This window comes from Brassica napus, chromosome C8, assembly GCF_020379485.1.
Source record: "Brassica napus cultivar Da-Ae chromosome C8, Da-Ae, whole genome shotgun sequence".
In the NCBI taxonomy this organism is placed as follows: domain Eukaryota; kingdom Viridiplantae; phylum Streptophyta; class Magnoliopsida; order Brassicales; family Brassicaceae; genus Brassica; species Brassica napus.
The window spans coordinates 29143591-29162431 of record NC_063451.1 but is presented as its reverse complement, the minus strand read 5'-3'; the positions used below and the strand labels follow the sequence as shown (position 1 = coordinate 29162431).

At 38.6% G+C, this 18841-nt stretch overlaps 6 protein-coding genes, 1 long non-coding RNA gene and 1 other non-coding gene across 14 annotated transcripts; 4 read left to right on the top strand and 4 right to left on the bottom strand.

Annotated features, from left to right (window-relative positions):
- Window positions 1-318: 318 nt before the first annotated feature.
- LOC106387680 (protein IMPAIRED IN BABA-INDUCED STERILITY 1) lies at window positions 319-3934 on the top strand. Its single transcript, XM_013827585.3, has 8 exons — window positions 319-980; window positions 1094-1378; window positions 1446-1772; window positions 1846-2073; window positions 2188-2285; window positions 2365-2983; window positions 3370-3502; window positions 3674-3934. Exons 1-8 carry the CDS (start codon window positions 582-584, stop codon window positions 3691-3693), a joined length of 2109 nt encoding a protein of 702 aa, XP_013683039.1. The 5' UTR covers window positions 319-581; the 3' UTR covers window positions 3694-3934.
- A 449-nt stretch (window positions 3935-4383) lies between these two features.
- Window positions 4384-4578, top strand: LOC125592146. Its single transcript, XR_007327995.1, has one exon. It is a non-coding gene; the product is annotated as a U2 spliceosomal RNA (small nuclear RNA).
- A 1546-nt stretch (window positions 4579-6124) lies between these two features.
- On the top strand, window positions 6125-7915 carry LOC106387679 (PLASMODESMATA CALLOSE-BINDING PROTEIN 3). 3 transcript variants are annotated; one of them, XM_048766453.1, is made up of 5 exons: window positions 6186-6418; window positions 6655-6719; window positions 6796-7035; window positions 7338-7371; window positions 7485-7915. In XM_048766453.1, exons 3-5 carry the CDS (start codon window positions 6837-6839, stop codon window positions 7711-7713), a joined length of 462 nt encoding a protein of 153 aa, XP_048622410.1. In that variant the 5' UTR covers window positions 6186-6418; window positions 6655-6719; window positions 6796-6836; the 3' UTR covers window positions 7714-7915. The 3 variants fall into 3 exon arrangements, with proteins under 3 accessions (XP_013683038.1, XP_013683037.1, XP_048622410.1); XM_013827584.3 differs by lacking the exon at window positions 6655-6719 and having other exon boundaries at window positions 6125-6418; XM_013827583.3 differs by lacking the exon at window positions 6655-6719 and having other exon boundaries at window positions 6162-6418; window positions 6781-7035.
- On the bottom strand, window positions 6410-7486 carry LOC125591723. The gene is made up of 2 exons (XR_007327832.1): window positions 7317-7486; window positions 6410-7064 (listed from the first exon to the last, which is right to left on the bottom strand). It is a non-coding gene; the product is annotated as an uncharacterized LOC125591723 (long non-coding RNA).
- LOC106387677 (phosphoserine phosphatase, chloroplastic) lies at window positions 7898-10170 on the top strand. 2 transcript variants are annotated; one of them, XM_013827579.3, is made up of 8 exons: window positions 7898-8124; window positions 8419-8649; window positions 8836-8968; window positions 9046-9153; window positions 9391-9484; window positions 9558-9707; window positions 9780-9833; window positions 9912-10170. In XM_013827579.3, exons 2-8 carry the CDS (start codon window positions 8424-8426, stop codon window positions 10035-10037), a joined length of 891 nt encoding a protein of 296 aa, XP_013683033.1. In that variant the 5' UTR covers window positions 7898-8124; window positions 8419-8423; the 3' UTR covers window positions 10038-10170. The 2 variants fall into 2 exon arrangements, with proteins under 2 accessions (XP_013683033.1, XP_048622409.1); XM_048766452.1 differs by lacking the exon at window positions 7898-8124 and adding an exon at window positions 8137-8335.
- LOC106387678 (glycine-rich RNA-binding protein 6, mitochondrial) lies at window positions 10082-11811 on the bottom strand. 2 transcript variants are annotated; one of them, XM_013827581.3, is made up of 6 exons: window positions 11578-11811; window positions 11025-11158; window positions 10859-10927; window positions 10661-10767; window positions 10261-10455; window positions 10082-10182 (listed from the first exon to the last, which is right to left on the bottom strand). In XM_013827581.3, the coding sequence occupies exons 2-5, from the start codon at window positions 11146-11148 to the stop codon at window positions 10294-10296; spliced, it is 462 nt and encodes a 153-aa protein (XP_013683035.1). In that variant the 5' UTR covers window positions 11149-11158; window positions 11578-11811; the 3' UTR covers window positions 10082-10182; window positions 10261-10293. The 2 variants fall into 2 exon arrangements, with proteins under 2 accessions (XP_013683035.1, XP_013683034.1); XM_013827580.3 differs by having other exon boundaries at window positions 10082-10455.
- Window positions 11768-14763, bottom strand: LOC106387674 (protein LONGIFOLIA 1-like). The gene is made up of 2 exons (XM_022710797.2): window positions 14520-14763; window positions 11768-14170 (listed from the first exon to the last, which is right to left on the bottom strand). Exons 1-2 carry the CDS (start codon window positions 14644-14646, stop codon window positions 11877-11879), a joined length of 2421 nt encoding a protein of 806 aa, XP_022566518.1. The 5' UTR covers window positions 14647-14763; the 3' UTR covers window positions 11768-11876.
- LOC106387675 (translation initiation factor IF-2) lies at window positions 14687-18680 on the bottom strand. 3 transcript variants are annotated; one of them, XR_002661756.2, is made up of 8 exons: window positions 18532-18680; window positions 16783-18173; window positions 16615-16696; window positions 16467-16530; window positions 16181-16366; window positions 16038-16098; window positions 15709-15930; window positions 14687-15242 (listed from the first exon to the last, which is right to left on the bottom strand). XR_002661756.2 is itself a non-coding variant. In XM_013827577.3 (7 exons), the coding sequence occupies exons 2-7, from the start codon at window positions 18119-18121 to the stop codon at window positions 15773-15775; spliced, it is 1890 nt and encodes a 629-aa protein (XP_013683031.1). In that variant the 5' UTR covers window positions 18122-18173; window positions 18532-18680; the 3' UTR covers window positions 15541-15772. The 3 variants fall into 3 exon arrangements, 2 of the variants coding, with proteins under 2 accessions (XP_013683031.1, XP_013683032.1); XM_013827577.3 differs by lacking the exon at window positions 14687-15242 and having other exon boundaries at window positions 15541-15930; XM_013827578.3 differs by lacking the exon at window positions 14687-15242 and having other exon boundaries at window positions 15541-15930; window positions 16783-18159; window positions 18532-18661.
- Window positions 18681-18841: the final 161 nt, after the last annotated feature.

Sequence of the window (18841 nt, the reverse complement as noted above, 5' to 3'; positions counted from 1 at the left end):
ATGTACAAAAACAAAAATAATGTGTAAAAAAAAACATACTAGTATTTTTAATTAGAAAAAACTAAAAACATAAAGAAAAAATGTTTTGTGTAGAGAAAAATTGGATAATAATATAATTCACGAAATCCTAAAAAAACACACGAAAAAAGAGCAAAAATAACAAAGAGTGATAGATCTCTTTTTTTTCAAAGAGTGATAGATCAAACTCATCATCAGTCATAATCATTGTCTAACCCAAAAAATCTTTCCCGTGGATGTCGCTTAAATATACTACTATTTCTCTATTTTAAATCTTTTTAACGACATTCATAATTTGCTAAATTAAAATAAAAGGACCGTCGTCTTCCGTAATTCACGCCAGAAATTAAAGAAAGTGAAAAAGGCAGAGAAAAACATTCTATTTTCTCTCTGTATGTAGTTAAAAATTGTATATAAACAACAATGAAACTGTTATAGTTTCTCACTCACTACTTTTTTTTGTTCTTGAGATTCATTCAAATACCGGATCCGGAGGGAGAGAGAGATATATATAAACCAGTATACATGTGGTGGTGAAGCGGAGGAGCCAAGATTCTTGGGTAATGGGTTGTGTCAGCTCGAAGCAAACCGTCTCCGTAACGCCAGCGATCGATCACTCAGGAGTGTTCAAGAACAACAATGCTTGTTCCGGGTCGGGTCGAGTTGTGGTCGAGGAGCCTTCCCCGGCGGTGGAGAAGAAGCTCGTTTCTTGGAGGAGCAAGAGCGGCAAGAAGAGCAGTAGCAAAAAGAAGAGCGGCGGCAGCGAGTTAGGGACCGAGTCGGGCCGAGCGAGTTCGAATTGCAGGAGCGAGTCGTTGAGTTTCCGCCTCGGTAACTTGAGCAAGTACTTGGAAGCCGAGCAGGTCGCCGCCGGCTGGCCTTCATGGCTGAGCAACGTCGCCGGCGAAGCTATTCACGGCTGGGTCCCTTTCCGATCCGACGCTTTCGAAAAACTAGAAAAGGTTAATACTTTCACAATCCTCTGTTTTGCTCTGTTTTGCTCTGTTTTGCTCTGTTTTGCTCTGTTTTTTAAATGATTTGCTCTGTTTTTTTTTGTTTCTGGTGATTTTTAAAGATTGGTCAAGGGACTTATAGTAGCGTGTTCCGAGCACGAGAGACTGAAACGGGGAGGATAGTGGCTTTAAAGAAAGTAAAGTTCGACAATTTTGAGCCGGAGAGTGTTAGGTTCATGGCAAGAGAGATTCTGATACTCAGGAGACTCGATCATCCCAACGTCATCAAACTCCAAGGCTTGGTTACTTCAAATCTCTCTTGCAACATTCATCTCGTATTCGAGTACATGGAGCATGACCTCACCGGTCTTCTCTCAAGCCCTGACGTCAGCTTCACAACTCCACAGGTCAGTTCTGAGAGACTTTTTCTGTATTTGGAGTACAAATAATGACTGTTGTTTTGGCCTTTTGTAGATTAAGTGTTATATGAAACAATTATTGTCTGGACTTGACCACTGTCACGCACGAGGTGTGATGCACCGGGACATCAAGGGTTCGAATCTTCTGGTGAACAATGAAGGAGTTTTAAAGGTTGCTGATTTTGGGCTAGCTAACTTTTGTAATGCTTCTGGGAATAATAAGCAACAACCTCTTACAAGTAGAGTTGTGACTCTATGGTACCGCCCACCTGAGCTTTTGCTTGGTGCAACGGAGTACGGAGCTTCTGTTGATCTGTGGAGTGTTGGCTGTGTTTTCGCCGAGCTTCTCCTCAAGAAACCTGTCCTGCAAGGAAGAACCGAGGTAAAAAACCATAAACATTACAACTCTTGTCTTGTTATATAACTCAAAAAGTGTACTGTTTCTTGAAATGTAGGTGGAACAGTTGCACAAGATATTCAAACTATGTGGATCTCCACCTGCTGATTACTGGAAGAAGTCCAAACTTCCTCATGCAATGCTTTTCAAACCGCAGCAACATTATGATGGGTGTCTCGGAGAGACCTTGAAAGATTTGTCCGAAGCTGACATCACTCTTATAGAGACTCTTCTTTCTGTAGAGCCACACAAACGTGGGACTGCTTCTACTGCCCTTGTTTCTCAGGTAACCATTTAATCTTCCAACCAACTATGACATCATCAAGTTTGAAGAAAGACATTGTTTAGTCGTCTTGTCGCATCTTTTCAGAAGGCTTTATTCCCCTTTTTTTTATTACAGTATTTCACTTCAGAGCCTTTTGCTTGTGATCCCTCAAGCTTGCCTGTATACTCTCCTAGCAAAGAGATTGATGCAAAGCATCGTGAAGATGCAACAAGGTGAGAGTCTTAACTCTCAAGTGCCAGTTCTTGAAGCATTCAATCATTTTCCTCAATATGTTATTTTTGGAAATTTTAGGAAAAAGATCAGTGGGAATGGGAGACGTGGGACAGAAGTAAGGAAGCCAACGAGAAAGCCACCTGCATTTGCTAAACTGCCACCACCTAACTGCGTGCAGGACGCACGACGTCCTTCACAGACTTTCCAGAAACGTTATGGTCATTCAGTTCACAACTCCATCGATAGCGAAGCCAGTTTATATGGGAAACTGCAAAACCCATCATCAGAACATGAGAAAGAAGAAGCTTCTTCTCATGTGAAGCACGCGTCACAAGGAGATGTACCTTTCTCAGGGCCTTTGCAAGTCTCAGTATCAAGCGGTTTTGCATGGGCAAAGCGACGAAAAGATGGATCACATAATAGATCTCTCTCAAGAGGTTACATTCCTAACCTGTTGGGACCTTCTCCTGCTTTCAGTGAGAGCACTGACGTTGAGTCTAAGATCAATGAGAATGAAAAGGAAGAAAAAGATTCCCAAGACCGTGAGGCATATGAGATGTTGAAGCTTTCGATGTTGAAGAAGTGGAGACAGCTTGAACGTCCAGATTCTTTTGATGCTTCAGATGAGTATCATTCGCAGGAACTATCATTGGCACTTTATCAGAGAGAAGAGAAGTCAGCAAAACTTAATCACTTGGTATGTTAGTAGATAAACAGAAGCTAGCAATATCATCTAGTTGTTTTGTCCATAGTTATCCAATTTCTAGTTGATATAGTTACACACCAAGTGGCTTAACCTTTCTTATGCCAACCTCAACTTATATAAAATTCAAAAAGTTATAATATCTGAAATTTCTCATTGATATGTGACATCAATGAAAATGAGTAGAAAGAATCTCCAGAATGCTATTTGACTGAGAGTGTAGCTTTATTGCTTAAAGTTCTTTTGTCTCTCTCTCTCAATGTTTTATATTCACTCAAAATCTTGAGAGGAAAAAGCAGAACATGCATGATTTGCTTGTCTTCTTTTAGCACGTGTTGAGAAACATACTCAGTCATGCTAATGAGGTGTGAACTTGACAGGGTTATGAAGACAATGATGAGAAAATAGAATTCTCAGGTCCCTTGTTGTCTCAATCTTATGGAGTTGATGAGCTTTTGGAGCGTCAAGAACGCAAGATTCGCCAGTTAGTTCGAAAATCTTTGTTCCAGAAAGGTAAAACATAGTATGCGTATTTATCTAGTGTGCTATATCGCGCAATAAACACCTAGATACTGTGGTTTTTGACTTATCCCTTTGTGTTAGTTTTTTTATTTTATACACTATGAAACTAAGATCTTAAAACATAATGAGCAACAACAAAGTGTATGGATTTTTGAATTGCAGGTAGGAAACAAGGGAAATGACTCTGTATAAATTTGTATCTGTCATGAAAAGCTTCCCAAGTGGATTCTGAAGAGAGATCCAAGAACTCAAAAAGACTTGATGGTCTGAAAAACACAAGGATAGCAAGATCTTCAGAAACTGTGATGATCAAGCAAATATAAAGAAAGCCATGAAGCTTTTTTTGTTGTTGTTATTTATAACTTAATCTTCTTTAATGAGTTCAAATTTTGAGTATATATAATAACAACGAGCGGTTATAGAGTTAGCGCATTGCCATAGCATCATATCTCTATACATTTACATACCAGTAGAAAATCCAGTTACATAAAAAAGATTTTTACTGATTTATATTTCAGTATTGGGACCCTTTTGTTTCATGATGGTGATGGTGGTTATGGTATCTTAATGATATCTCGTGACGATGGTGTATGTGAGGCCATGTTGTATTATGATTGTGTGCCATCAGGATGTGACGTTGAACTTATCTACTGTATTTGGGATCTGTACAACATGAAACTTCGGTTTAGAGTAAATTAGTCACATTCCAACTCTACTTGTGTCTAGGTTTAAGACTATTGTCGGTTACAAACCCGCTAAAACAGAAAGAGTATTTTGTTTTCTGACTTTTAAACGTCCCACATCGCTAACGAAACAAGCTTGGAAGGCATGAGGATCAGTATAAGAGATGAGACCAGGCATCTTCACAAATCATACCTTTCTCGGCCTTTTGGCTAAGATCAAGTGTAGTATCTGTTCTTATCAGTTTAATATTTGATATGTGGTTCATTGGGCCACACGATATTAACTCTATTTTTTAAGGGAGAATATCCATCAAGATAGCTTGTTATCTGGATCTTCATGAATTGCCCATGTGTTGCACTATAGCACGGGCAGGCTCATCCTGCCATTTCTATTAAGTTTAATTTTGAATCCCTCTCTTGTCCCTGAATCAATCTGATTTATACTTTTAACACATGTAACTATGTACGCGAGCCTATGTGACTATGTTCTCCTCGAGGATCTGATTTACATCTGTAAACTACTCAGCCTCAGGCTGTAAACAACCATCAAACCATGATTGCATGAGGATCTAATATTTGATATTCACACATGTTGAAAAATAGTGGAAATACGCGATGCAGAAACATGTATATATCACACTCTAACACGACTATAGAGACTATGTTAAGAAAGCAAAAAAAAATAACAATAAGATTTGGACACGATCAGAACACCACGACAAAGCTTACCCATCTTGATCCCAAGCTTTTACAATGCGACACCTTCTATGACTTTCCAGCTGAAAAGACTTAACAACATCTTATACATTCTAAGATCATTTAAGAGTTTTATCAAAGCGAGAAACGAACTAACTGAACGTCCAATCGCCGCATAGACTAGGCTACTTGATTCCTAATACTGTATAGAACCATAAAACAAAATGAAAGAACTCACCATTAGTCAATTTATTGGCTCAAATATGTGAAGAGATAACTTCTGAACGGGGATGAACACATCCATGACAAACAGAGGTAGAATAGAATTTCATTTCCTAAGTGGACCAGAGTGTCTTGCTCTGATTTCCTTTCAGCATATCCTTGTATAATAGTATTCAATATCACACTGGCAACATATAATTGCTTCAGTATAAGAACTGTAAAGCATAAGTGGCCAAGATACAATTACATCATATGACTTGTTGCGTTGGACATGAGTGTGTTTAGGTCGATGTTTACACCAGATAAGGCAATCAATTAGGTTGATGAGGCTTGTGCAAATGTAAGAGTCTAGCTAGCTTAATAGTCAACCTGTAGAAAATTTGATAACCTTGAAAGAAAGAGAATGCAGCTAGAGATAGAACTTCTCATGCCGTCTAAAAGGAGAAGCATGAATCAATTGACGTTCCTCTTGGTGGAGCTAGTTTACTTAGCAACATTTTTTTCCTTATTCGCTTTTATGATCTTTCTACATTATCATCTAAGTCTGTTTTTAGATGTTTATTTCTCTGTTATTGGTGTAAGGTTATTACTAGCTTTTTTGTCTTGTTTTGTCTTGTTTTGTTGTTCTGTAGGAGCGGAAAAAGATTGATGACTTGAGCTACAAGCTTCAGCTTCTTTCAGTAAAATGTAAAAAATGAGGAAAAATATAATTGATGAGATTCAAAGTTGTGTTAAGCCTTTTTTTTTAGAAAACGAAAGCTTTTGTACTCTCTGTAGGAGTTGGGTAGTTAGCATCATAAATTTTAGCTGACATATTTGCATCATATCCATCAATAAAAAACACTAATTACTTTTCTTTTCTGTAGATGAAAAATGTCTCCAAAGAAAAGGTTTTTGTGGCTATGGAACTACTAATAATAATAATGTACAGTTATTTTTGAAACTAAAGATTGAAATCCATTTTTTCTCATATCAATATAGTTAAGTCCTATCCCATTTATTTTTCCATTTCCCCAGTGATATGTATTATTATATATACTGAGGACTTAATTAGGAGTAGAGAGAGAGAGTGTGTAATATGCCCTCTGTATTTTCAATGCAGTGACTCTCTTTCTCTCTCTTTAGCCACAACTCTTTGGTAGCTTCAAAATCTTCTCTTATCTCTTCCATTCTATCAGCGCAAACAAGCAGCATCCAAATCCTGTGCTTTAAAAAAAAAAAAAAAAATCCTGTGCTTAACTCTGTTGCAACACCATGGCTGTTGTTGTTCTTGCTGTGATTTTGTTGGCTATGGTTGGTCACTCAAGTAAGACACTCTTCTCTCTGTACAAATCCTGCAAACTCGAAATAATATAACACTTCTCTGTTTCACATCACATGGATCTTCTTTTGCCGTGAGGAATATATTTTTTACCTTTTCCCATTTAATCAACTCTGTTTTAGTACAGAACACGGTCTCAAATTTCTTAGCTTTTCATAGTTTGAATTAAAATTTTCTAAAAAGAATAACCCTTTCTTGTTTTTCTCATACTTTTTTCATAGAAAGGTGTTGCCTTTTTTTTATCTGGAGAACCACAACATTGTTCCTTCTTGAATTACAGATTCAGGTCGCTCATTTCACACTTAGTTAGTAAATGAGAGTAAAATAATTATGTGTGGTCATGAAAGTGCGTCTGTGTGTAGGTGGGACATGGTGTGTATGCAGAGAAGGATTAAGCGAAGCAATGCTGCAGAAGACTTTAGACTACGCATGTGGCGCAGGAGCTGACTGTGGACCCATTCACCAGAACGGACCTTGCTTTAACCCAAACACCGTCAAGTCTCACTGCTCCTACGCTGTCAACAGCTTCTTTCAGAAGAAACGTCAGTCTCAGGGAACTTGTGACTTCGCCGGCACAGCCACCGTCTCAGCCTCTGATCCCAGTGAGTCTCTCCCCCCACCAACCTCTCTACTAAACCCAAAACAAAATGTGTGGACACCATATTTCAAAACCAAACCGTTCAGTGGAGTATTTAATTATGAGTAAAAAAATGAAACTCAACTTGAAAAGCAAATCAGTGAGGATAGTATTATATCAAATATATATACTTCACATGTTTCAATGTGAATGATGTTCATATCTCAATATATACTATAATAACAGCTCAAGATTCTCTACACAGTTTAGAAGATATAATATATTACTAACTCTTGTCTCTTGTACCATTGTGGTGATATGATATAGGCTACACTACTTGTGCTTTTCCTGCAAGTTCCAGGTACACCCTTTTTTTCTTCACTGCTTATGTTTTAGTGTTGAGTTGGCTTTGATCTTGAGGATATGGGCTTAGTAGAATTTCTATTTTGTTTTTGTTTTTTTTTGTTGATGTAGTGGAAGTGGGACAATGACACCGGTGACGACAACACCATCGACAAGAGTCCCTACGACAACTAATACAAGACCCTACACAGTCACACCTTCAACAGGAGGTGGTTTAGGGATTCCAGCCGGTGGTTTCAACCCAGACTACACTGATCCATCTTATTCCTTTGGATCCAAACTCCAAAACCCAAGAGCCACCACTTTATTTTTATTCATGCTCTTCTACTTGTTGATCTAGTAGAGTAACCAACAACTAACGTTGGACTGTGGATCATGTGACTGTGTGGGTCTCTCTCTCCCACTAATGGAATCTTTTGAGAGAGACTTGTTTTCTTCAATCTTTGTCTGGCTTTTTCCTAGCTGTTATCCACTTGCTTCTGCAAAAGAAAAAAATTGTACATTATGATTTTAAGTAAGGTGACGGCAAATATTTAAGGTTATATCTTTCACCGGAATTAGTTACTTGCCTGTAAAGTAACTTTTATAAAACATAGAGGATCAAAGTGTCATTTCAAACATTTCAATCATAATTTAATAAAGGGTAAAACTGTTATTTGTCAGTTATTAACCAAACACTCTTCTCAGTTACTTTTTAACTAATCGATCCTACACGACCATCAGCCGGAGACGACCGCCGGCGTTTTTTCCGGTATGGAAACTTTTCTTTTTCTTTTTTTCTCTTCTTCTTCCTCGCCGTGCGGATCTCTGATCCCAATCTTACATGATCAATCTCTTACTTGATTAGCGATTTGATAGATCACACTTGGAATGTTAAAATCTACACACATTGTCTCGATTTTTTTGATGAAGTTGGTGTATAATGAGTTAAGAGTGTGATTTTTCTGTTCGATTTCCATCTGGTATTTTCGTGCTGAATCAGAAAAATGTCTTCTTGGTTTCTGCTCTTATACAATTGAACTGTTGTGTTTCTTTTGGTTTGTAGGTTTAATGGAAGCGTTACTTACTTCAAGAGCTGTTCCTGTTCAAGTTCCCTGTAGAAAGCTCTCATCTTTATCTGATGATTTGTCTTGCCTTGAGTTAAGGAGATATCCTTGTAGAAGAGGCGGTGTCTCGATCATGAGCCATCCCAGATTGGTCCGTCTAGTGACTGCTTCTGTGCAGCCGCAGAGGGTGTCGGCTTTGGGGCACCAAGGCAACACTGCTCCTTCTAAAGGTTACTACTTGTTACTTTATGTTGTATTTGAGTTTAGGGAGTAATAATATCTAGTAACATGGTTGTACAATTGTTGATCTGAGCTGCCTTGTGCTAGGAGATATGATAAAAGAGTATTATGAATTAAAATTACAAAACTGTCTTAAAGCTATTGAACTTTATAGTTTGGTTTTTCTGAATTGCTAGAGATTCTTGATCTATGGAGAAATGTTGAAGCTGTATGCTTCGATGTGGATAGCACTGTATGTGTGGATGAAGGTATTGATGAACTTGCTGAGTTCTGTGGAGCTGGAAAGGCTGTTGCTGAATGGACTGCCAGGTTTACGGCAAATTTATGTACTAGAGCGCTCTAATGATATTCTCTTAGTATTTTTTACTGAGTATTTGGTTTCTTAGAGCAATGGGTGGATCTGTTCCATTTGAAGAAGCTCTAGCCGCAAGGCTTTCTTTGTTCAAGCCTTCTCTTTCCAAAGTTGATGAATATCTCGAAAAGACACCCCCAAGGTACTCATTTTGTTTACTTATCATATGTTGATAATTTGGCTCTTTTAGTGTTGATTCACTCTGCTTAAAGTCACATGTAAAGATGGAATTAAACATGTAAGAGCTCTTGTCCTGAAGTTGGACTTTGACCAAACAGAGGTTAACAACCAACTTGGCATCTTGCTATGTGTAACAAGACCATGTTCACGTTACTTTCTGAAAATGTTTCGTTACAGTGTGTTTCTTTGGTTTGTGTAGGCTATCCCCTGGCATTGAAGAGTTGGTCAAGAAGCTCAGAGACAATAAAATCGATGTCTATTTGATATCTGGAGGCTTTCGACAGATGATCAATGTACTCTCTGACTCTCTTGTAGACTACTAGAATAATGGTGATAAGGTATTGAATGAATATGTTTTCACTGTAGCCTGTAGCATCGATTCTTGGCATCCCTCGAGAGAATATATTCGCCAACAATCTTCTATTTGGAAATTCCGGCGAGTTTGTGGGCTTTGATGAGAAGGAACCTACTTCAAGAAGTGGAGGCAAAGCCAAGGCAGTGCAACATATACGAAAGGTTCGTCATACTTTCCCTACTTTTGCAAGCTCCATAGCTCTCTTCTTGAATATGTACCATGGTTCTTTTCAGGGTAGTAGCTACAAGACGATGGTCATGATTGGAGACGGAGCTACTGATCTCGAAGTAGGCTTTTTTTTCTTTTTAAATATAACAAAGAGATCGATCTCAAATGAGCAACTAACTAAACTAATTCACTTGCAGGCACGTATACCTGGTGGGGGGGACTTGTTCATATGCTACGCTGGAGTTCAGCTTCGTGAAGCTGTTGCAGCACAAGCAGACTGGCTTATCTTCAATTTTGAACCTCTCATTAACTCCTTGGACTAAAAGCCTCTTCTCTATACTGATTAGTTCCATTGAGGCTCAACTCATTATTCAACTCTCAAATTTTGTATTCTCTTTTTTTGAATGTGTGAAATTCCACTGAACCAATAGGTCCAATACATGTGTTTGCCAACTATAGCTGCTTCATCTGTTTATTCAAAGCTTCAGTGAACGTTATAACACAAAAAATGGTCTATGTGAAGAAAAAATGAAACAGAAGACTAACAAATCTTGGAAGTAGACACTCCTAGATGCCAAGTTAACGAACAAAGTTATAGCCACCACGTCCGAATCCACCACGACCAAACCCACCTCGACCAAATCCACCACGGCCACCACCATAGCCTCCCCTTCTTGCAAAACCACCTCCACCGCCTCCTGAATCAGCTGGGTTCACTCCAATTATTCTCCCATCAAGTTCCTGTTCAAGAAGGAAACTCTATAAATGTCAAGTCTCGTCAACCAAGCAAAGAATGAAAAAGAGAGAACAAGCGCATCAGTGTCTGAAGCACCAAGGCTCTACCGAACATCAATCTTTTTGTGAAAAGGAAAATGAGATAAGCAAAGATGGATAATACACAAACTAGTGTCCAAGAAACTTATGTAGCTGGAAAAACTGGTATCACCTGATCATTCATCTGTTGCATTGCCTTATTAGCAGCATCGATGGAATCATATGTTACGAAACCAAATCCCTTCGATACACCAGTTTCACGGTCCGAAACCACTACCACTGTAACGAACAAAGGTACATACTAGTCAGCAACTAGGAAGACAAAGCAATGGAGAAATGATTAAACTGCAAAATGATAGATAGCTACTACCATCAACGATTTTGCCAAATTTGCCAAAAACTTCTTTCAAGATATCTACATCAGTAGTTGGTGAGAGACCTGAGAAGAGGCAACCACATAACAGGATGAGATGCTTGGAATCTAACCTCCAACAAAAACAAACTATTCTAAAAAAAAGTTTTTGTGAGTCTCTAACCTCCAACAAAGAGTTTGGATGGAGTCAAAGAAAGATTGCCCTGTAACATAGCGTTCGCGGCCTGCATCGCTCTAGGCTGCCTGAATATGTTTCCAGCTTTACTAAACAACCCCATGTAATGCATCTTCTTCAATCTGCAAGCAAATTTTCCCAGAGAGACAAACATCAAAAGAGAACAACAAACCCCAGAATGTAGATAGATAGGCGAGCACAAGGTCAATATAGATCTGTGTTATTAACATTTTTGAGATCCGGATAGAATCACAAGGCAGTATCAACAATAATCAAGCCAAAGTTCACAACTTTCACAAGGCAGTATCAACAAGAATCAAGTCAAAGTTCACAACTTTAACTCACTAATCCATTTCCTAACGAATCCATAGTATTGCATGACTCAGGACAGAGAAACCAGACACATGTCGGCTCCAATTCAATTCCAAGACAACCAGAAAGAGAAAGATCTAGCTAGGATCCACAAAAAAAATTGAACTTTCAGTCGAAACAGGATTAAACAGAGGATGTTCGAGTCTTGAAAGCAAACGACTTTACACACCTTTTGAGTTTCTCTGTGGATGATGATAATCTCTGGAAGCGTCGCTCACCTCAACGTCTTTCAGTTCTAGCTTAACTGTGAGAAAAACCCTGACTTTTATTATTGTAAAGACTCCGATTCGCCACTGGACGATCAAGTCCGTTGATTTATAATTGCGTTAATCTCGACCGTTGAGTTAGCTGATCGGCGATGAAGTTGTAAATAGCCTTTATATTGAAGTTGTAATGTTTTCATGACATTTGACTTTTGTATTATTTATATATATACGGCTTTAGAATACAGAGATCAAACACACGAGCTTATGAATCAGTAACTAGTTGCAGCCGACCAATCTCACCATGCACGACCTCATTCACCAAATCCTTGAAGAGAAGCCTCTCTATGTCAAGCACTAAACCAGGTACTACGTCATCAAAGTCTGTCCATTTCTCAGATCGAGTCCTTACATCTTCATCCAATATACATTTCAAGAAGTCCTCTTCTTGTTCCTCCAACAACAGCAAGTTACCTGATCTTTTCTCAGCTTTCTTTTTCACTGTTTCTATCTCTGAACATACTTCTTTCAATAGCTGTTGCGCGCTTAACACCTTCCTCTTCATCCATGGATCTTTAATAGCTAACTTCTTCACGAGCGTTTCATTAACTGCATCGAACACAAGTTTCCGGTTGAGCTTCTCATAACCGCTGCTTCTTCCTTTAGTTTGTTCAAGAACGAGGAATAGCTCAGGGTTGATAGGGTGGCCTGAAGGGTGGAGCTGAAACGTCGTTAACTCTGAGCTTAGGTCTCTGAGGAGAAGACCTGAGGCTAACAGAATCTCGGATATGTATCTATGATCGGTGTTGGGATCATTGTTCTCGCATAGCGATGCAATGTAGTCTTGGCTGGTTTCGTCGTGGCTAGAGTTTAGTCTTTTCAGCTTTTGAACCAGGTGCTCAACGTTCTGAAGCTTCTTTCGGTTTATCTCCGGTGATAAGGTGGTTGTTGTTGTTGTCTCTGAGAAGCTGTAAGCTGGATTCCACTGCTCTTCCTCTTCGCAATGTTCATCACTCACAGTCTGCATTAAGTTAGAGACTACGGTTTTGGCTGCCTCTATTACAGTTGGACTCTTTCCATCACCTGCTTCAGTTGCTTGTTTGATTATCATGGTGGCTTCAGTTTTCTGCAAGATCCTCTGAGCCCTGGGTCTACTCCTACCACCAGGATTATTAGTAGTAGATTCTCCCGGTTGTCGGTTTGTTTGTTTTCTTGATTTGCTTGAATCAGATGGAGTGGTTGGTGGCCTGGAACGCTTTTCATGCTCATGCTTCTTCATCTGACGCAGTCTTGGACTTGTGCTTTCTTTGGAAAGCTGAGAAGACCGCACGTTTCTGCTACTAGATTTGCTATCAACAGAACTGATACTACCATCTTTTGCCGCCTTCTTACTAGTTGAGTTTCTTTTAACATGCACAGATTCTTTTTTTTCTCTATTAAGAACAGATAGACTGTGAATAGGAACCAGAGATGATGAAGGGATACCAGATCTCTCAACAAGTCTTGCAGGTTTTATAATCACTATAGGTCCTCTCATAGTGGATGGCATCACCTGATTCTTTAGACCTCTTGAGTTTGAGCATTGTGGCTGCTTTCTAGAACCAAAGACACTTTTTGTCTGCATTGCCTCTAATATCTCATTAAGAGCTCTGAGATCCTTTTTGGGATGATTAATCTCAACACCTTTCAACCTTTTCTCCATTGGCTGCGACAGAGGCTTGCAGGCTTGCTTGTGCTTAGTAAGGCTTCTTCTATCAGTTTGCTTCCATGGAGCTGGCTCAGTGGGGAATCTCAAACTTGATAAGGGTTTCATAACAAACTCAGAGCTTCTCCATCTTGGAGAAGAAGAAGAAGAAGCTGTGTCCTTCCGCAAGCTTCTTGGTGAGCCCAATGGAGAGCCAGGTAATGTTTCCAAACCCATTAGCTTTGCAACAACACTAGGAGGCCGTTTGTTCATGGTAGAGCTTCTACTAAGCTTGCTATCACCAGCTTTGAGATCAACGTGGTCTCTACTGTCCAACGAAAGCTTAGGAGACTCTTTCACCTTCTTCCCTGATTTAAACTTGTTGTGAGATGCATCTTTCATGTCAACCTCGTTGTAACAACGCTGAGATGTTGTCCTAAGTTTGGCTAGAGCCTTGCATGATTCGTTGAAATCAACAGGCGTGGAGTGCTTCAAACCATAAGGTCTTGGAGAATCCTCCTCTCTTCTCTTGTGTCTACAAACTTCAGAAAGCGCTTTGACTTCTCTATACATAGAGTCTCTAACAACATCTCTAAGATCAAGTCCCATATGTGCGGCAAACCCTTTTCCTCGGCTCATCACTGGATCACTCGTGGGAGACTCTGGAAAAATGACACGGTCATAGGGTGATATTTCAGGCTGAGTTTCTTCTCTGTTGAGCTCAGATGACAACAGGGAAGATGATGAACAGGACGATGAGAAAGAAACCCTTGAAGATTCTGTTAGTTTCTCGCTCGTAGCATTAATAATGTTGGTGTCCTGAAACTGAAACGAAGAGTCTCTTTCAAAGTTGATACTATTGACATGTGCATTACCTGCAACACATAAAGAATAAAAGAGTTTGAGGATCATATCATATTCTCTCTTTGTTCATAACAGATTCAAGAAACATGAAGAGTCTAAGGAGGTTAAGAGAAGTCAAATTCTACCAAGAAAACGCCACACAAACACACAAACTAGAGACCTTTTAGTCCTCACAAAAGAATGAGACCAGACCTTATAGTTCATGAAGAGACAGGAGCTTAAGAAGAGAAGAACATGAAAAAAAAAGACATACTAGTTTAGAACATATGGCCACGTACAGGTCACAACGACTAAGAGACACGATCTAAGAAAGCACAAGTATTAATTAATTAATATATTTGTTAGTGTTGTAATGATTACCTAAAGCAAGACTTTTACGAACATGGTTGTGGCGATCAAAGAGTTGGAAAATCCCATTCATACATCCAATCTTCTTCTGCAGATCAGAGTTTTCATCTGCCAATGTATGCAGAAGCTTTGCAGCCATGTGATTAGTTGAAAGAAGTTCAGTGGCAGAGAATCTTGAACTTGACAGTGTGTTATAGTCTTTTTTTTGTTATATCTCCATCAACAGCCAACCACCATGGAACCATAACGAGAGTGACGCATCTTCCATATTTTCATATATTTCCAAAAAAGTTTAGCTCTTTTTATCAAAATTTAGATTCCAAAAAACTGGCACAGACAAAGCTTAATGTGAACGCCATTGCAAAGAAGATTCAGAAAATGTACATTGAAGAATCTTACGAACACCAAGAAGATAAGACGGAAAGTATTTTAGATACTGAGGAACTGATAAAGCCAAGAAGAAGACGAAGAGGCAGAGGGAACAGAGGATTCTCTGCCAAATGCTACTCTGTTTATTTTACCTCTATGTTTCTGACCAGAGAACAATGTAAAACAGTTCTGATGAATAATAGGATTAGAAATGATTTGAGATTAGAGAGAGAGAAGAGAGGTGGGGGGTTATGGCAAGTGGATGTGGTTTGTTAAAACTCTGTTCTTCAGATGTCTCCCTCTGCATGTGACTTCTGTCTTCTCGTTGGGACTTGACATATCCACATTATTATCTTCTTCTTTTTCCTATAATGATTTTTTTTTTTTTAATCAAATAGAAATTATTGTGTTTGTTTATCTTTTCAATAATCAAATTGGTTTAGGTAGAATTAAATTTAAGATTTAAGTTATATAGAACAGAATCACATGCTAATAAACAAAGAAAATAGTTGTAAATGGAAAAGCATGCTTTAGTAGTTAGTTCACCAACTAGAAAGAGTTTGACTTTTCTTCTACGTTATATCCCCCACATTTAATTTTGTATCAGACAGTATTTCTAGCTCCACTGCCATTATGCATGATTAGCTTCTTTTGTTTCTTACTATTGAAAGAAAGAAAAAAATACGCATAGCCATTAATCGAAGATATCCTAGTCTTTGTTGAAAAATACAAGAGATTAACAGAAATATTAAGAGTTTGGTGAGCTAAAGTACATCTCTCAAGATAACATTACACTAGTGAAGTTTTTCTCCAGGAATATTGAAACACTTACTTGTTGTGAGCTCTCAAGAAGCAAATAAACAGTGAGGAGTTGGTCAAAAATCCCCTGAATTGATTTAGCTTTTATGTGCCTTGATGACCCTAGAGTAGAAACTCCATGATTCATGCGTCTCGGTTATTGCAGATTGGCCAATTGGATTCTCCTCCACAAACTTCTGAACGTTCTCCGCATCCACTAACCTTTCCATGTACTTCCTTAGCTCACCATCAGGTCCTGTTCTCAAGACAATGTATATGAATAATATGAATCTCCATTAATTCTTTCTGCTTGGTGTTACAAAACTTGGATGCTGTTAAGGTTTACAAAAGAGAAAGACTTACCCAATGCAGAATCTTCACGGTCAGTGTACTGGTAAGGGAAAGGAAAGATTCCAGTATGTGGCTGAACAATAACAACCAATGTTAGATGTTTTAAAAAAAATGTGAGATTACATATGCCTGGTTGTAAGTGTTTGAGAACTTACAGGATTACACAATGCCTTGTCGGGTGAATCGTCCACAAGCAAAGTGTTTGTCTCATCGTACTTTCGTTTTCCACAACTGAGACATGTACCAAAACGATTCCAGACTGTTCTCAGATCCTTAAGGAACAGAGGTTTAGTAGTATTCTCCAGAGTTTTGAAGTTTGTTGTAATGCATATACTTTGATCCTGTGTACATACAAAAGAAGAAGAAAAAAGAATTAGAACTAATATCCACACTTCCATCGTAAACTCCGTTTCTCGTAGATGTTGTAGAGAGATCACTTACGAAACTAAATAGTAGATTTTCCGCGTGATTTCCCATGACAATGTCTGTCATATAATCCAATCCACTGTAAGAGTAAAGTGTAAGAAAGAGTTAGTAGAGGGATTAATCTTATATGCACTTGAATATTGGATCAGGTAAAGATAGTTACATGCGTCTAGAAGACCATATCCCAACATCAAACTTTTCAAAGCAGAAGTCAAGAAAAGTAGCAACAAAAGGTCTCTTGAAAACTGTACAGAAGACCACACAAAAATAAAAATTACTCAAAGAGTCAAGAAGCATGTAAGAACTTACATAGAGAATGATTCTTTATTACCTGATCTGAAAGATATTTTACCATCTGGAACACATTCACCTGTGTTTCCTCGAGCAATATCTGCAAGGATTCCGTTCAAATCAAATACAACCAGCTTTCTGGTACTTTGACCTTTGCAGGAGCATCTAGGTCCATCTCCAGTTTCTTGTGTAGCTACCTCATTATCGGGTACTAAGACAGAACTTGACAAAGATGTATCAAGCTTTCCCCCGTCAAATTCTAGTTCTCCCTCATTCCTAGGTACAGAAACATCATCCTTCTCGGCATCCATATTGTCAGTTTTGTCATCTTCACAAGACTTTTTCTTCTTCTTCTTCTTCTTCTTCTTCTTTTGTTTGGGTTCACTAACTTCCTCACTTAGTTCACAAGACTCTTTCTTCTTTTTCTTCTTCCTCTTTTGTTTAGTTTCGCCAATTTCATCTTTTGTCTCTTCCTCGGCCACTAACTCTTGTCCAGCATTCTTATCACAATTTTCCAAAACTTCTTTGTTTGAGTGATCCAACATACACTCTACTATGGTGCCTGGTAAAGTATTTTCTGATGGATCACAGACCTCCATATCTGCAGTTTCCTGATCTGACAATGACGTTTTCTTCTTCTTTCTCTTCCGTTTTTTGCTCTTTACTTCGCATACACCTCCAGCAGTTTCCATGGACTCTTCTGGCCCACTTTCCATGGAGGTTGCTAGAGTATTTTCTAATGCATCGCATACCTCCATTGTTTTGGTTTTTCTTCTCTTCTTTTTCTTGGCTTTAGGATTCTGAATTTCGGACACAGTTTCATCAGCTTTGGCATCTGCTCCCTTTTGTTGATCCACTCTATCATCCTTGGATTTCAGACAACTGTTAACCGCAGTACCATTCAATTTTGATCCTTGAGCTTCAGAACTGTGCCTAGCATCGCATTCCATAGTAACCTCCGAATTGGTATCAACGCCACTCTCCGTCAGCGCATCTCTATCATTGCTTTTCTTTTTCTTTCTTCTTTTCTTCTTTCTCTCAGAAGAAGTCATATCAATAGCAACTGACTCTGAATCTTCAGGCTTTTCACATGAATCTTGACCTTGCTGGCACGAATCTTCTTGTATTCTAATGTTGGACAAAGGATTCTCAGGTGGATGTCTTTGATCTTCTTCGGTGGGTTTTTGTAAAACATCCAACGTCTTCTCTTCTCCACACAAAGCTTCCTCTTCCTTTTTCTTCTTCTTCTTTCTTCTTTTCGGTTTTTTCCTACTGGAACCATTCATATTTGCATCTGGTAGTGAACCTTCTTCTGTTGGGTCTATATGTAGTGTCACACCAGATTCTGGCATTGTTCCCAATAAAACAGTATCCATCATTCCTTTGCTTTTACTCAGATATTGCCTTCAAAAACAATCTGCAGATAGAAAACTGCCCAGGGAAACGTTACTTAAAGTTTAGTACAATTAGTTATGTTTCACACTAAAAAAAACATGTGAAGATAACAAAGAAAGCAATGTTAAACAATGATAACAGACAACCCAACCAAATACTTCACAAACCAGAGAAGCAAGTTAATCTACAAACACACACACATTCTAAAACCATTCTACTTTGAAAAACATGATGGGCAGTGTTCTTAATCCCTTATAACACCAAAAGCCAATGACTTTAGCAAAACCCGTTAACTATAAATATTAAATCAGATTCAATGAAGCCAAAGAGACATGACACAATAAATAAACAGAGACGCAAACACTACATTCAGAAGTTTTGGTAAATTATCAACCTTTGTTTCTCCAGAGTTGGTTCAGGGCACAGAGTGTCTCTGAGAAAGACGGACAAACGTTTGGCGCGGCGCGGCGGAACTCGAGAGGAAGGGGGAAAGAACCCTCGATGTGTATAATTTGCTCTGTTTCGGTTTAAATTTGTAAACGAACAAAGATTATATTATAAACCGAACCGGTTTACAAGAAAGTCTCCACATTGGCATATTCCTTGAATAAAACCATTTTTAATCTTTGGCTATTGAGCGAGTCGATTATGTTAATTACGTATTAGCCCCTTAAACTTTTTGTTCATCAGATTAGTAACCCATT

What these genes read in the sequence shown, in the direction of transcription:
- LOC106387677 (XM_013827579.3), top strand. Translation starts at nt 8,424, where the DNA reads ATGGAAGCGTTACTTACTTCAAGAGCTGTTCCTGTTCAAGTTCCCTGT. An exon ending in CAACACTGCTCCTTCTAAAG is followed by an intron (nt 8,650 to 8,835) that starts GTTACTACTTGT and finishes CTGAATTGCTAG; the next exon opens with AGATTCTTGATCTATGGAGA. An exon ending in CAGTGCAACATATACGAAAG is followed by an intron (nt 9,708 to 9,779) that starts GTTCGTCATACT and finishes GGTTCTTTTCAG; the next exon opens with GGTAGTAGCTACAAGACGAT.
- LOC106387679 (XM_013827583.3), top strand. Translation starts at nt 6,367, where the DNA reads ATGGCTGTTGTTGTTCTTGCTGTGATTTTGTTGGCTATGGTTGGTCAC. An exon ending in GGCTATGGTTGGTCACTCAA is followed by an intron (nt 6,419 to 6,780) that starts GTAAGACACTCT and finishes TGGTCATGAAAG; the next exon opens with TGCGTCTGTGTGTAGGTGGG. An exon ending in CGTCTCAGCCTCTGATCCCA is followed by an intron (nt 7,036 to 7,337) that starts GTGAGTCTCTCC and finishes GATATGATATAG; the next exon opens with GCTACACTACTTGTGCTTTT.
- LOC106387675 (XM_013827577.3), bottom strand. Translation starts at nt 18,121, where the DNA reads ATGATGGATACTGTTTTATTGGGAACAATGCCAGAATCTGGTGTGACA. An exon ending in TAAAATATCTTTCAGATCAG is followed by an intron (nt 16,697 to 16,782) that starts GTAATAAAGAAT and finishes TCTTCTGTACAG; the next exon opens with TTTTCAAGAGACCTTTTGTT. An exon ending in ATATGGTCTTCTAGACGCAT is followed by an intron (nt 16,531 to 16,614) that starts GTAACTATCTTT and finishes TTACTCTTACAG; the next exon opens with TGGATTGGATTATATGACAG.
- LOC106387674 (XM_022710797.2), bottom strand. Translation starts at nt 14,646, where the DNA reads ATGGCTGCAAAGCTTCTGCATACATTGGCAGATGAAAACTCTGATCTG. An exon ending in TCGTAAAAGTCTTGCTTTAG is followed by an intron (nt 14,171 to 14,519) that starts GTAATCATTACA and finishes TATGTGTTGCAG; the next exon opens with GTAATGCACATGTCAATAGT.
- LOC106387678 (XM_013827580.3), bottom strand. Translation starts at nt 11,148, where the DNA reads ATGCATTACATGGGGTTGTTTAGTAAAGCTGGAAACATATTCAGGCAG. An exon ending in ATCCAAACTCTTTGTTGGAG is followed by an intron (nt 10,928 to 11,024) that starts GTTAGAGACTCA and finishes GCCTCTTCTCAG; the next exon opens with GTCTCTCACCAACTACTGAT. An exon ending in TGCAACAGATGAATGATCAG is followed by an intron (nt 10,456 to 10,660) that starts GTGATACCAGTT and finishes CTTCTTGAACAG; the next exon opens with GAACTTGATGGGAGAATAAT.
- LOC106387680 (XM_013827585.3), top strand. Translation starts at nt 582, where the DNA reads ATGGGTTGTGTCAGCTCGAAGCAAACCGTCTCCGTAACGCCAGCGATC. An exon ending in TCAGCTTCACAACTCCACAG is followed by an intron (nt 1,379 to 1,445) that starts GTCAGTTCTGAG and finishes GGCCTTTTGTAG; the next exon opens with ATTAAGTGTTATATGAAACA. An exon ending in CAGCAAAACTTAATCACTTG is followed by an intron (nt 2,984 to 3,369) that starts GTATGTTAGTAG and finishes TGAACTTGACAG; the next exon opens with GGTTATGAAGACAATGATGA.